At 32.1% G+C, this 13,327-nt stretch overlaps 2 protein-coding genes across 2 annotated transcripts in view; both read left to right on the top strand.

Moving 5' to 3' along the window:
• Positions 1-371: 371 nt before the first annotated feature.
• LOC122536183 lies at positions 372-1,828 on the top strand. The gene is made up of 4 exons (XM_043668343.1): positions 372-792; positions 1,005-1,202; positions 1,389-1,441; positions 1,544-1,828. The coding sequence occupies exons 1-4, from the start codon at positions 786-788 to the stop codon at positions 1,553-1,555; spliced, it is 270 nt and encodes an 89-aa protein (XP_043524278.1). The 5' UTR covers positions 372-785; the 3' UTR covers positions 1,556-1,828.
• A 945-nt stretch (positions 1,829-2,773) lies between these two features.
• Positions 2,774-13,327, top strand: part of LOC122536182 (neurotrimin-like) — a 278,662-nt gene continuing 268,108 nt past the window's right edge. Inside the window, exon 1 of the mRNA XM_043668340.1 lies at positions 2,774-2,951. The gene's annotated coding sequence lies outside the window, so the exon portion shown is untranslated. The remainder of the gene's footprint in view (positions 2,952-13,327) is intronic.

Raw genomic sequence — 13,327 nt, 5'->3', positions numbered from 1 at the left:
GAACAGACGTTTAACACGAAATTAAAATATATTTCATGATTAATATTAACATAAATTTATAAAAATTTCAATATAAAAGAGTGAATTTATAATATATTGTAAATGGTAATGTCACAAACTTGGAAAGAATTAGAGCAATATTACATCATTAAATATTGAAAAAATGCTTGCCAAATCATATTATAAAAAAAGAATTTCTTAAATGAACTTATAAATTATATTCCGTAATAATATAATTTATCAACTGCAAATAATATAGAAATGAATTTCATCACTAGTAGATAGACATATACATTGTGACAATTACAAATAAATATTACTTCCTACTAATTAAATTAATACCAATTCACGTTGTAGAGTAAATAATTTCAAATAAATTATCCATATGTATTAAAAATATGCATAAACTTGTGTTACCATCGGAAGTACTGTTATTGACTATGAAAAACATAGACTGGACATTAAATGGGGCTTGGTCTTTGAGGGTCTGAAATACCGACCGGGAAAAATATCACTGGCTATTAGCACACTCTACGCATCAACAACGGATAGTTGGAGAACTACATTCAGCAAAACGAAGGAGGTTGGTCAAGAAGTGATTACAGCGCCTCACCACGGTGAAATACGGAACATTCTTCCTATGATCCTCGAAAGTAAATCGATATTTCTCATAATCGAATTTTAAGCGGGAGAGCAGAGCTTTAATGGCGGAAGGAAGTACACGTCATCTGTAAAGAAGGAAATGTTATCCAGGACAATCATCGAAAAAAATTGCCAGCCAGAAGATGTCAGGTAAAAATTTAAATCAATAGTTGTTGGATTTGTGTATGTACTGTGTATTTATAAGATGAAAGGTGCATTTTTGTCTTCAACTCAAGTTACGGTTTAACCATATAATTCTACATATACTTTGCAACAATTAACGAAGTAACAGCATATAAATGTTTAATATAATAATTAAAATAATACTTCTACCGCGTAATAATATAATTATTCAATTGAAGTAGGTCTGGAAACTCGAGTATACAATTTCAAAACAACGACACAAACACTGTTTGTGTTCGTTCCGATTGTCGTGCCTGTTCATACGGTATCGCCTCATCCCCTACTACTATATTTTCTCAAGTGCTGCACGAGACGTGTCAAGGAGAGTCATTTGGCTGTCGAATTTCATGACAACAACACGCATTACGTCGCGTTAGGTTCGTAACTTTTTCTAACCTATCATGGCGTCTCTTCCATGGCGTCACTTTTCCGACAATCTTTTACTTTCATTTATACTTCATTAATAGTATTGTTTAATTAATTAATATCGTTTAATTAATACGCATGTGTTTAACGAGCATTATGGTAACGAAATCGTATAGTGATTAGAATCTTTTTTCCAGTTTTTCCTTCCCAGTCGTCGATTTCACTGGTATGGTTACCGGCAGATCTTCTCGTACGTCTTTTCAACAGAATTTGAGATTAATTATCGTTTCCTTTTTATATATTTGCCTTTATTTAACCTGTTCGTTCTGACTTTTGGTTTCTCGTTGTACAGGTTATTCCTTGATTACAGAGGCAGCATGGATGTGCATGGACTCCATGATCATTTATGGACAATCTAATGAACTTCAATCACGGAAACTTTGTAACATTTTATACATTTTGAGTAGCATTTGGTACCCAATACAATTTATATATATTTGGCATACAATTTATATATTTTTCCGGATACTGACATACAATTGAAATGTTTCAATGCAAGATTTCACACGCGTTTTTTATGGTATTACTTCCTGAATGCATTCAGCTATGAAATTTTGATTTGACATTTTCGAATACTTACAATACCTGATATATTACTATACACACAATATGCAGTATATTACTAATGTGTATACTACAAACTCTAATAATGACCATTCAGAATATAATGTCTGCAAATAGTTGTCTTTCATTTATAGTAATTAGTATTGAGAATTATTTTATGATTTACAATATTTTTAACTAATCATTTTCTGAAAAAATAGCATATTTTTAAAAATAAAAATAAAAAAACATATGTTCCCCTACTAATCAGTTTTATTTTCAGAAAATTATAGTGACCGCGCGCAATGCGGTCGGTAGAGTTGTTTGTTGCGAAATATTTTTATATTTTTCTGAACAAAATGGTTCTTATTAAACTAAACTGTCAATTCATTCAAATTATAATTCGCGAAGTTAGAATCAGTGAGTCCACCGATTGTTATTTAGTCGCGCGCGTTGATAGTCTTCTATATTTCGTTTTTTGTACTTTTTCTTGTTCAATATTCGTTTTCGGTATTAGAGTCAGTGCTGAAGAGGATAAGGCCTCTCCTGGAGATCAAGATCGTAAGTAGTTTTGTATATTGTATCTCAATTTATCCAATTTCTCAAATTTAACAACAAAGTATGTTTGACGTTTGTTCTAGAAGTTTAATAGCATCAATTCTGTTGCATGTTTTGAGGAAAATCCAACGGTGGCTCTAAAGCCAAGAATGTAAGAATTTTTCATTATCTCCAACTTAAGATTTTGCTTCGCTTTTAAATACAAATTCTAATGTGTTATGTTTTGTTACAGATCCTCTACAGCCTCCTCTGTTTCCCTTATCCTCTAATAATTTTGCGATGCTTCAAAAGCTAAGAATGTAAGTTCTTTAGCACATTGTACTTGACTTAATTCTATTGTATATGGTTCTCTTTCTATTCAAGTCAAATGTGTAATTATAACTAAAAGATAAAAACATTTCAAATTATTAGACTCCCAATTTTTATCATTATCAAAATTTAAATTTATACAAATAACACTGTGTCTTCATGCCTCTAGAAATTTTTTACGGCGTTCTCTTCCACCGTGGGATTCTCAGTGATATCTGCTTAATCAGGATCTTCACGACGACTTTTCTTGGTTCGGCAGTATTGATGACAACGGTCTTCGTATCTATCGCGTGAGTCGCATGCATTTATGTTCCTCCGGTCACTCAATCATGTCGTAGGATGAAAGGTCCAAATCGGCACGGGTGACTGGTTGTATACGTAGGATTTTTGATGAGCATAGTGACCGCGGATATTTCTTGGTACCCGTGAGTAGTAACATTTTTGCGAGGTTTTCTTATCTATTAGATCAGGATAGGACTTCTTGCACATCGCGATTTTAACAATTAGTATACATATATTTATAGTAATTATTTGTAAAATTAAACATTATATCTTCGATATAAATGTTTGCAAAAGTAAAATATCTATACGAATAGACAAATTATAAATATTTATAAATAATTATTATTGAAACAATTTCGTTCGAGCATTTCATGGTAAAGAAGACGGATATCCTCCGACTTCGTTTCTGTGAAAGATGCAGTTGTTACTTATTGATACTGGTAATATATTTTGTTATGATAATTAATAATTTTCAATTTTATCTTATATTTTATGGTAGTATTAAATGATTTAATTTATTGAGTTTTATAATTGTGAACTTCAGTAGTCACTTGAAATATGACAGATCAGAATTTTTTCCGTAGAAAAATGTATAAAAATTTATGTGCAAGAAGATACTTCGCGACAGGCAGATTTTTGAGTCAAAGCAACAAGTTTGAACACTGTTTTCGCATTTTCGAAAATGTGCTTTGATGAAGAAGTCGTCTGAGATTGTTTTCATTAATACTTAATTGTTTTTGATTGTTCGAGTCAATTATTAGATTGTTTGTAATATCTTTTGTAACAAATTCAAATCTTGTTCATTGTCTTTATTCTCTTGCAAAGTCAGTAATTTTCGAAAGCCTAGAGTGAATTCAGTTTGAAATAAAATAATGCAATAGTCCGTTAGATACAAATTAAATACATAAACTAATCATTTTCTAGTTCAGGATTTTCAGGTTTAACCTCTTCCGTGTTTAATGTCAGGATCTCACTCACGTGCCCAGGTGCTACTTGGGTGGGTGAAAGACACTGGGCACGATGACCATTTTATAAAAAATTTTATAAAAAATTTCTCAGCGACTGACAATGTGTTAGCGTATCGTGCACGACGTAGTTCCTACATGTATGTGTGCGATTAGGATGTGAAATTGCGTCGTTTTTGTTGTTCCATTCATTACAAGTTGTAATATTTAAAATATTTGTACACTAATTTAAAGAATTACGAATTTGTTATCATAAATACACTATAATTATTATTGTAATTATACCATCAATTATAATAACGATTCCAAGTTAACTTGCACGTGTAATTTGTTCTTAATATTAGTTGTAAATATGAACGTGTTACGAGTTGATTTACGCAATGGTCGCTAGCCATTGTCAGTCGATTTCAGGAAAATGGTACGTAAATTAGAGTGTGAAAGTTGCGTGTTAAACTCGGGTATCGGAGGTGTCCCGGGACTTCCTCTCTAGTTTAGGTCTGTGCCCGAGTGGTATGTGTGAGAACCGTGGAGTGAGTGTGTTGGCGTGCCTGTTTTGTCATTTTTTAAATATAGGGCGGCTGGGTAGGATAGGTAACTTACATTCTGGTATGCCTGTTTTTAATTATAAGTAGGTAGGGCCGGGCAGGTTGGCACAGTCTCTGGTCGCGTGTCTCCTTTTCGCGTGTCCAACCTGTTTCAGGAAATCTAATTTAAAAAATCGACAGTGAAATAATTGGTACAAATGGAGCATGCCACTTGTTTCTGATTTTACTCTTCGATTTTTCGAATTTAGTATCGCGGTCGCGGTCGCGGATATGTCGCGAGTAAGTCCCGAAACGAACGTTTTTGTAGGTATTGCTCGAGCACGCACGTGCGAACGGACAACGATCACTATGATCGATGGTCGTCCATGTATTAGGGTCAGCTTCTGCAATTTATCTTTTTATTTCACCTTTATAAATTATGTTTTGGATTGCGAAAAAGACTCGAGCTAGATGTAAGTTTCAGCGGGCATTGCGCTCGAAGAAAGAAGAGGCCCGGCAAACTGCCACGAAGAGGGTCACAACAAATGGCTTCTCATCTTCTGGATCATTTAAATGATTCCAGAGCATAGGAAGTCATTCTCGTTACTACTTTGTCACTATGCTCTTTTAGTATTTGTAGTTGTATTTTTTTTTTCTCCTCTGTCATCGTTCATCTTCGTTTTTGGGCAAGTCGTGGATTTTCTTGTTTACGTTTGCGGAAAATTAATTACGGTTTAAATTAGAGTCGCGAAGAAATGATAATGGTGCTTGCTTTAGAATTGCCATCCATGATACCGCGATTGTCTTGCAATTTTGATTTGAATTTTTGTAGTTTTCGTAGTGTTATACGTAATAAAATTTATCTTGCATTTTATCGTTTTAAATTAAATTATAGAATCATTGCTTTTAATTAATTTTCGAATGTTAGAGTTTGATAGAGTTGATTGTTCGTGATAATTGTCATTGAATTTAGATTTAAAGTTAGTGTAGCGACGTTATTTCATCGCGATTTCCAGTTTTTTAACTCTTAGTATTGCGATATTGTTCCAATTAGTTCTCCTGTTAGAAGAATTCGTGGAAGGCTTTTTCTGGATTTCAAAAATCATATTTCTGGCGCATTCACTGCTTGACCAACCTCCTTCGTTTTGCTGAATGTAGTTCTCCAACTAACCGTTGTTGATGCGTAGAGTGTGCTAATAGCCAGTGATATCTTTCCTGGTCGGTATTTCAGATCCTCAAAGACCAAGCCCCATTTAATGTCCAGTCTATGTTTTTCATAGTCAAAGGTCCTGTTATTCTCGGTAGACAATGGTATTGTAGAATTCTACTGTAACTTAGATGAATATTATAGTAATTGATCAGTAACAGGAATGAAATTAAAGTCTGTTTCGTGTGAATTTTCATTATAAGCACCTTAATATTTTTTTAGGTAAATATAAATGTAGATTAATTCTAAATATAAATATAGATGTCTTTTCTTCAAATATTATCATCGGATTTTATGAAAATTTTCTTACTGAAGGTATTTTGAATATCCTCTATCTCATTAAATTCCAAATTTTACCTTACTCCTAATCTTATCCCTGTTTTATTTGTTCACAGTTGTGTTACGAATCTCTCGGATTCGGGGCATATAAATTTTCGAAATAGGATCACATATTGTTTTCATGACTTGCAAGCACGTCTGCATCCTGTAGTTTGTGGAGCTTAGTTCAGAACGAAGTTGTTTTTGTGGATTACGTGTAATTCACCAACACTGTACAGTTACTCACATTAATATTCGGATACTAGATATTTAAATTATAGAACAATATCCTGAACAACAATAAACCTGATTTCGAAGTCTCTACTTTCAAAATGTATAATTTATTTTATTCTAGGATTTATTGAAAATTTTATAAATTGCCAATTTAATGTAAATATAATATTGAAAAGTTTTTTGACGATTGAATCTAGGAAAATGGATTTGAAGATTAAAGTCTCCGCTTTACAGTTCCTCTAAAAACTTGATATTCGATATTCTTTTGCCATTTTCGTACTCTATGCCCAATATTCAGAGTCAAAAATTACTCTCGAATAACTATTCATTCGTTATAATACATCAAATACAATTTCAAAAAATTAAGTAATAAATGTACATGTTTAATGCAAGATGAAAGTAGCTCCCAATAAAATAGTATAATATAATAGTATTAATATTAAATAATTTACAATATAATAACCCTTCGGACAATTTCTTGGGTATCGAAGAAACTCTCCTATATTATCTAAAAAATATCTTTCGAAACATCCAGCAAATTACGGATAGACGCAAGGAGAAGAAGGAAAGATCGTGAGAAATTGTTATTCAACTACGTCTTGAAAAAAAAACGGAAGTTAAGCTTGCTCACTGATTTGTGGAATAAACGGGGAAACTGTTTCGTTCGTTCGTTTGCTCCGTTCCACTCGAATAATTATTTCGTGCAGCCATACACGCGGATAGGGGTTGGGGAATGAATTTGATAAGGTCGAAGGCGAAGATTGGAGAAGGATGAGTGCGATGGACGATGAATTTCAATTTGTTGTAGGATTTTTTTCAGAGATGAGTACTGGGGCAATAGGCGGTACTCGTTTGCCGATGGATTACAATTGCGAACGATTTAATCGTGTTCCACACGCGTGCATGTTAATGCTGCAAATTACGCTTTATCGAATTTCAACAAGGACGATAGCGCTGAAAAACAAGATCGCTTTACGTAGAATAACGACGAATCACGGCCGGCGTTGATTTGCGTTTGTATCGGAGATTTTTCTTCAACAAAACACGATAAAATTGTCCTGCGTGCGTAAATCCTTTGAAAGAGTTTTTGGGAATTATGCCATATGGCACGGTTTGAATTAAACCCGGTTGGGTGTATTTTTAATGTAATTTACAGTTGCCAGCGATATTTTCCTACGAAATCTGCGTATTTATGTGTTCGCGGAAAGTGTTCGAACATTTGTACGAATATTTTTATGAATATATTACACGAACGTATATTTCGAAATTTCATTGGGACTGCAATTAGTAGACTGCGCGTATCTATGTCAACTCGTGTTTTTGTGAAGGTGATTTAAGAGATTAGAAAACCGAGTAGAAATCTGTTTGAAGACGTGCAGTGTATCTCGAATTATTTGAACATTCTATGGGTTTCGTGAGTTTTTGCATCTTTGGATTTCGTATAAATGCACAAATATTCGCAGTTTAGTAATTTTCATACTTACTATTGATCAGGTTTGAAACAAATCTAGATATTATCAGTCTACAATAATAATTAGCCTCTAGTAATAATTTAGATCGATCTTTTTTTCAACATGTTTTTTCAAACGTAATAAAAATATAAACTTTGGTCGCTCGATGTATGAAGAATTTGGAATTTTTTGAATTGCAATATTTCCGAATGAAATTCTTAATTTGCATTTTCAGAGTTGTTAATTGTTGCTGGTTATGAATTTTCGGCGTGTTCCTCTGTTTGCAAAGCTGATATTTTTCCATCGGAGCGTTACGTTTTTAATTCTCCACACGTGCAAGCGAAATCGATCGCTAACGTGCATATGTGTGTATGTGCATATATCGACGATACGCTATACTCTATATTCTTTCGCAGAGGGTAACGTAAAAGAAAAGTGTATATGTACGTGAGAAAAGGAGAAAAAAGAAACGCAGTAAAAACTCTATAACGAATAACAAAGACAGGATCATTTGTCATGTGTCGCGGAGATATATCGCACGGTATAGTAACTCGAGCGCTAGCAACAATCTCAATTTTAAATTGCGAATACAACTAAAAACAGGTTAGATGTGAATCTCGATCGATATAAATTGTTAATTGTAATTTGAAAAGTGTAAAAATCTACGATTCACGAGTGTAAATGTATTGATTGCGAATTTTCAACGTTTCACATGTCTCCACTAAAGTTGATGGGTTTGAATGAAATTTAATTCCAAGTTTTATTAACTATATTATTACATTACATGCATATATGTTAGTAAATATTAATAATAATTTATATCGTAGTAAGTAACATTATTGTTATTACGATATTTTATTATTGTACGCAACGAATAGTTGTATTGAGTATCAGTTACAAGAAATCTTTGGATTCTTAAAAATCTGTCTAACGAAAAGAAAAATTAAAATGAAAAATGTGTACAAGCAAAGGGAAGTGTGTTTTTTTAAACTTACAAATCGCAAGTCTGGATTTTAATAGTTAATCCTCATTCGTCCCTTGTGTCAGTTTGAGATCAAGTGTTATATTATTAAGAGTATAGATAGAGAGATGAAGCTCTGTGGCATCTATTTCTCTGACATACGTAGCGTACAGTTTTGACATTATAGTAAGTAATATTTGTTTTCAAGTCAGTAGTATACTGCCTTCTAGTACAGACAGTATATAGACAGTAGTATATTGCTTTTCAATACAGACATTATAATGCATTCTAATTATTGTACTACAATTATGCATCCTCTTTCCGAAGATATTTATAATTTTAAACATAGTTGTAACAAATGAAACAATCATAACGCTAGACAGAATTAAAAAAGGTAAAATCGCAGTACGAAATTAAACATCTATAACTGTGAATAGGATCTTGTGCAGCTTTTACATAAAATTGAATAGAAATTTAGCCTGTTTATTACTATATAAAAGTATTTGCAAATTTAACTGTCAATTTGACACCAAGGGACAAATTAAGTTGAGAAAAATTTACCAGAAACTCGTAAGACGTTGAAAATTACGACGAGTGACAAATCAATGATCGAAGGATGTACAACGAAGAGTCGCTACCTTTTCAATCGTGCCGTGATTTCGGAAACAATGTGCACAGAATGCAGGAAGAAGTTTTAGTTTGCAGGCTCGAGTTTTTATGAAACTTTTGATATTTACCAATATAGAGGGGATACTCGCGAGAAACCGAATGGACATTTTTTCGCTCGATTTCCCATTATTACTTTATATGCGACAAAGCCTGAAAGGAAAGCCTGTCGAAAGCTGAAAGAATTTCTCCCAACGTCTCCTCACGCTTCAAGAAGTTCTCCGCCTGTATTTGTCCCGTTATAAATCGTCCGACAGTTGCCGCAGCTGTATCTCATCTACGTTTGCTTCCCGTAATGTCTTACCGACATGTACCGGTTATATCGGAAAATCAATCACGATCATAAACCCGGAAAATATGTTTGACACTTTCATTTGAGTACCGCCGCGGCTCGGTTCTTGCCTCTTGTGTATTTTAGAATTTAACTGAGCGGCTGAAATTCTGATATTTTAGACATCGTGTTCATTTTTAACGCTGAAAGCATCCAATTCTGCTAATGTAACAAACAATTCTGTAAACGAAACTCAGATTTTTAAATTAATTAACCCGCTAGATTGAAAAATTTATAATAATATTGTGAAATGCTTGATCTGTTTGAAAAAAATTTTCGAAATTTCTTTTCGCAGCTCCAGTATATTAAAAAATAGAATTTGATAGTATAAACTGATTGAAAAGAATTACAGCTGAAATGCTGCGTTAACGTAATATCCCTTAATGGTCCTTAACGGTTTAATATTGATTTCCCTTCAGACAAAGACTGATGATTATATATGTAGATTTATTTATTTTACATTATAGTTTAAATTGTAACGATTAGACTAAGGATTTTTGTGAATTTGTGGAGAATTGGAAAATGCACATAACAAAATATCGAAAGTATAGTACTTGTTATAATATAATAAACAAAGTGGTAAATGTGACAAATTTTTATTCAGACTATACATCTTTAGTTATGGTCGTAAAAGTTCGAAAATATCCTACGATCCTAAATATTTGAAAACTTAAAAAATTTGAAAATATCCGCAGTCTCGTAATGATTTATCCGTGAAATATTTCTCTACGTACAATAACGCATTCTTCAGTGTTATGTTTTTTCCCCTTAAATTTCTTACAAATGCATAAACGTCTGCGGCGTAATTATTGCTTTCTGCAAGTAATAAATTCTCGTTCTCAGTTGTTGTTTTCTCTTTCTCTCGCAATAGCGGTTGGCACGCGAATTAATTTTGAATTAATATCAAATCTAAAGTAATTCAGAGCAGAGAAAGAATTAATCAGTAAAATCACTTTGCTTCTTGCTTTTGAAAGCTTCGCGTTGTTTCTGCTAGTTAGTTCTTGTACCTTGAAATAAGAAGAAACGTATGAAACGTTGCTTTTGTATAAATGAGCCACTTGCCAGTTGCAATGTTTCTTTTATAGTGCTGAATGGACTTTAAAATCACATTTATTTTTTTAAATGGGACGTAGTATTTTTATATTGTGTTTGGTGACACGTTACGTGTAGTACGTATATCTTGTACATACAGACATTTATGATTATTGTTTCCTAAATCTTAGATAGACGTTGATTCTTTAACGTAGGTTTTCATTCCATTCTGTATAGTGATTTTATTCAAAAGAATTCCTTAACGTTATGATATTTTCATTTATACTTTCACTTATCATCTATATTCCTATTCTATTTATATTCACTTGTATTAATATCAATACTAACCTAAGCACGAAAGTGTTAATATAGTTTATTATTGCATGTACATAATAGTACATTTTCATTATTGTATTCATATCGAATATTCTTCAAAGTACAAACAAACCATATTTTTATACCTGAGTACTAAATGAACTTTATGTATAGTTCTTGTTTTATTCTCTCAAGCACGTCAGCATACTTGCAATTAAAAATAAGAAAAAAATTTTATACAAACATAGGGTCGTAAACGCATCATTGCAAACTCTAATAAAAATGCCAAAAATTATAAATGATTGGTTTTTGGTTGTTTCACGAAAACCTTGCCAATATTTAACTATGTTAGAAAGATTATGTTTATTATCATTATTGTACCTACGTATATTATTGTACGTAACACTGCGTATGTAATTGTAATTGATGATGTACGTGAATGAATTTATAATTTATTATTACTCTTGTAACCTTTTACTCTTGTAACAAAGCATTCACAACTCTACGTTTCCATAACATGTTTTTCTTATTTTTTAAGTATATAATGCAGTTTGGCGGAATAAAAATGAAAAAAAAAAAAAAGAAATGAAATAACCTGTGTATAATAATACATGCTAATTGTCAGTGAATATCGAAAACAATTAAAAATCCAAAAATTTATGTACAGGAATTATCATTAAAAAGAAAAAAAGAAAGCACAGATCTGATAAATCCTTCATATGGAAATTGCAAAGGCATAGATAGCAAAAGCAGGATTCTTGTGCGCTCAATAATGCGAGTCGTGGCGCTCAAAGGTGAAAATTTGAATTCCGTCAGGATTCTCATGTTTATTTAGAAACTCGATGACAACGATTTCCCCCCTCGCTGTAGGATGTTGAACTGTTGGATGTACGCTAAATCGGTGTACGAATATTCCCATCTGCACTGCTCAACGTTGCGAGGTCATAGCCTGAGCTGGCTCCTGTCTGTTGAGATTTCTTAAGTTACGTGACTGGCCTGCCAATATCCTCTCGTGCGTGAAACGTACATACATTTGCAACCTATTTTTAAATATATATACACTCCCCTGTATAGTCATCACATGTGTACCTTACAAAATTCTGCATCGATTCATTGGCAATCACAAATTTTTTAGAAAATTTGCGTGGTCAAACTGGAGATGGAAATGTTTGTTCTTGGTTCATACAGTGGCGGATAAAAGAAAATTTACAATGAAGGTACTACGAGTGTCAATTAAATATCATGTTTTTTTATTGTGTTGGTAATAATAATCTATTTTGCATATATAAGTAATAATTTTAATATATATATATATTATACAATGTATATTGCATTAACGATACACAATACATTAACATATATGACATTATATAACAGTTAATATAATATGTAATTTTATCAAATACAATTCTGTGCTCTAAAAATATGGTACATTTTCCTATCACTTGTCTGTCAACTTATCTTTTATTCGTCACATTAATAATAAAGAATTCCAGGCATAATTAAATAACAAATGTATTGAAAAATGGAATTAATTACGTAGTTATTTAATTCGTTGTATCATCAATAGATGGATTTTTATAAGAGTTCATATTTTCGAGAATATAGTCAAAGATATGAAACTTAAGTAGAATATGCGTCTTTTTTTTTTATATTACGTGTATCATTGGCACTTTTGTAATTTAAAATTCGTTATAAACATATAAAAATCGATAGTCTATATAATTAATAGCCTCCAATGTGTTAAAAACAATTATCTAACAGGGCAGAAGTGAGGGAAGCAATTGGAAGGTAAATTTGTATATACAGGGTGTTTCGTAACTTGTGGAACCCAATTCGGGAGCTGATTGTATGCCTAAAAATACTTTTTTAAATTATTTTTCATTATTTTTTTTATTATTTTTCATTATTATAATATGACTTTTTTTCATTATTTTTAGACGTACAATCAGCTTCCGAAATGGGTCCCACAAGTTAAGAAACACCCTGTATAATTGAGCAGAAAATGTAGGGTGATATTTTTTCATATAAAATTTTGGAAAACAGCTAATGCAAAAAAAAAAAAAAAATAAGGTAGTTGAAAGCATTTCAATATTCAAACTGCGTATCAAACTGTAGTTAAATTCTAAATAATCGATAAGTGGTTAGTTTCGCAGTCACAGAATTATAATGTATCGAACCGTAAACTAGTTTTTCATAAAATTAATTAAATACTATAAATGCATAAATCACCGAGACAATTTAATTAAAGAGGCTGTATTATTTTCTACGGTCATGGATTTCTAGCACATTTACATCCTTTGATATAGCGTAATCGTTGCTCTTTATAGGAAAATCATTAGCCTCGTTGCATCGCTACAATGCGTGTCAAAAAAAAAAA

The sequence above is a fragment of the Frieseomelitta varia genome, unplaced genomic scaffold (genome assembly GCF_011392965.1).
Source record: "Frieseomelitta varia isolate USP_RPSP 00005682 unplaced genomic scaffold, Fvar_1.2 scaffold_807, whole genome shotgun sequence".
NCBI classification, from domain to species: Eukaryota; Metazoa; Arthropoda; class Insecta; order Hymenoptera; family Apidae; genus Frieseomelitta; species Frieseomelitta varia.
Note: the sequence above shows the minus strand (reverse complement) of the source record. Positions and strands in the feature narration are given on the sequence as shown.

Bases quoted from the DNA above. Each gene is read 5' to 3' on its own strand.
- LOC122536183 (XM_043668343.1), top strand. The intron at 1,203-1,388 runs GTTCGTAACTTT...TCTTTTTTCCAG, and splicing joins CACGCATTACGTCGCGTTAG to TTTTTCCTTCCCAGTCGTCG.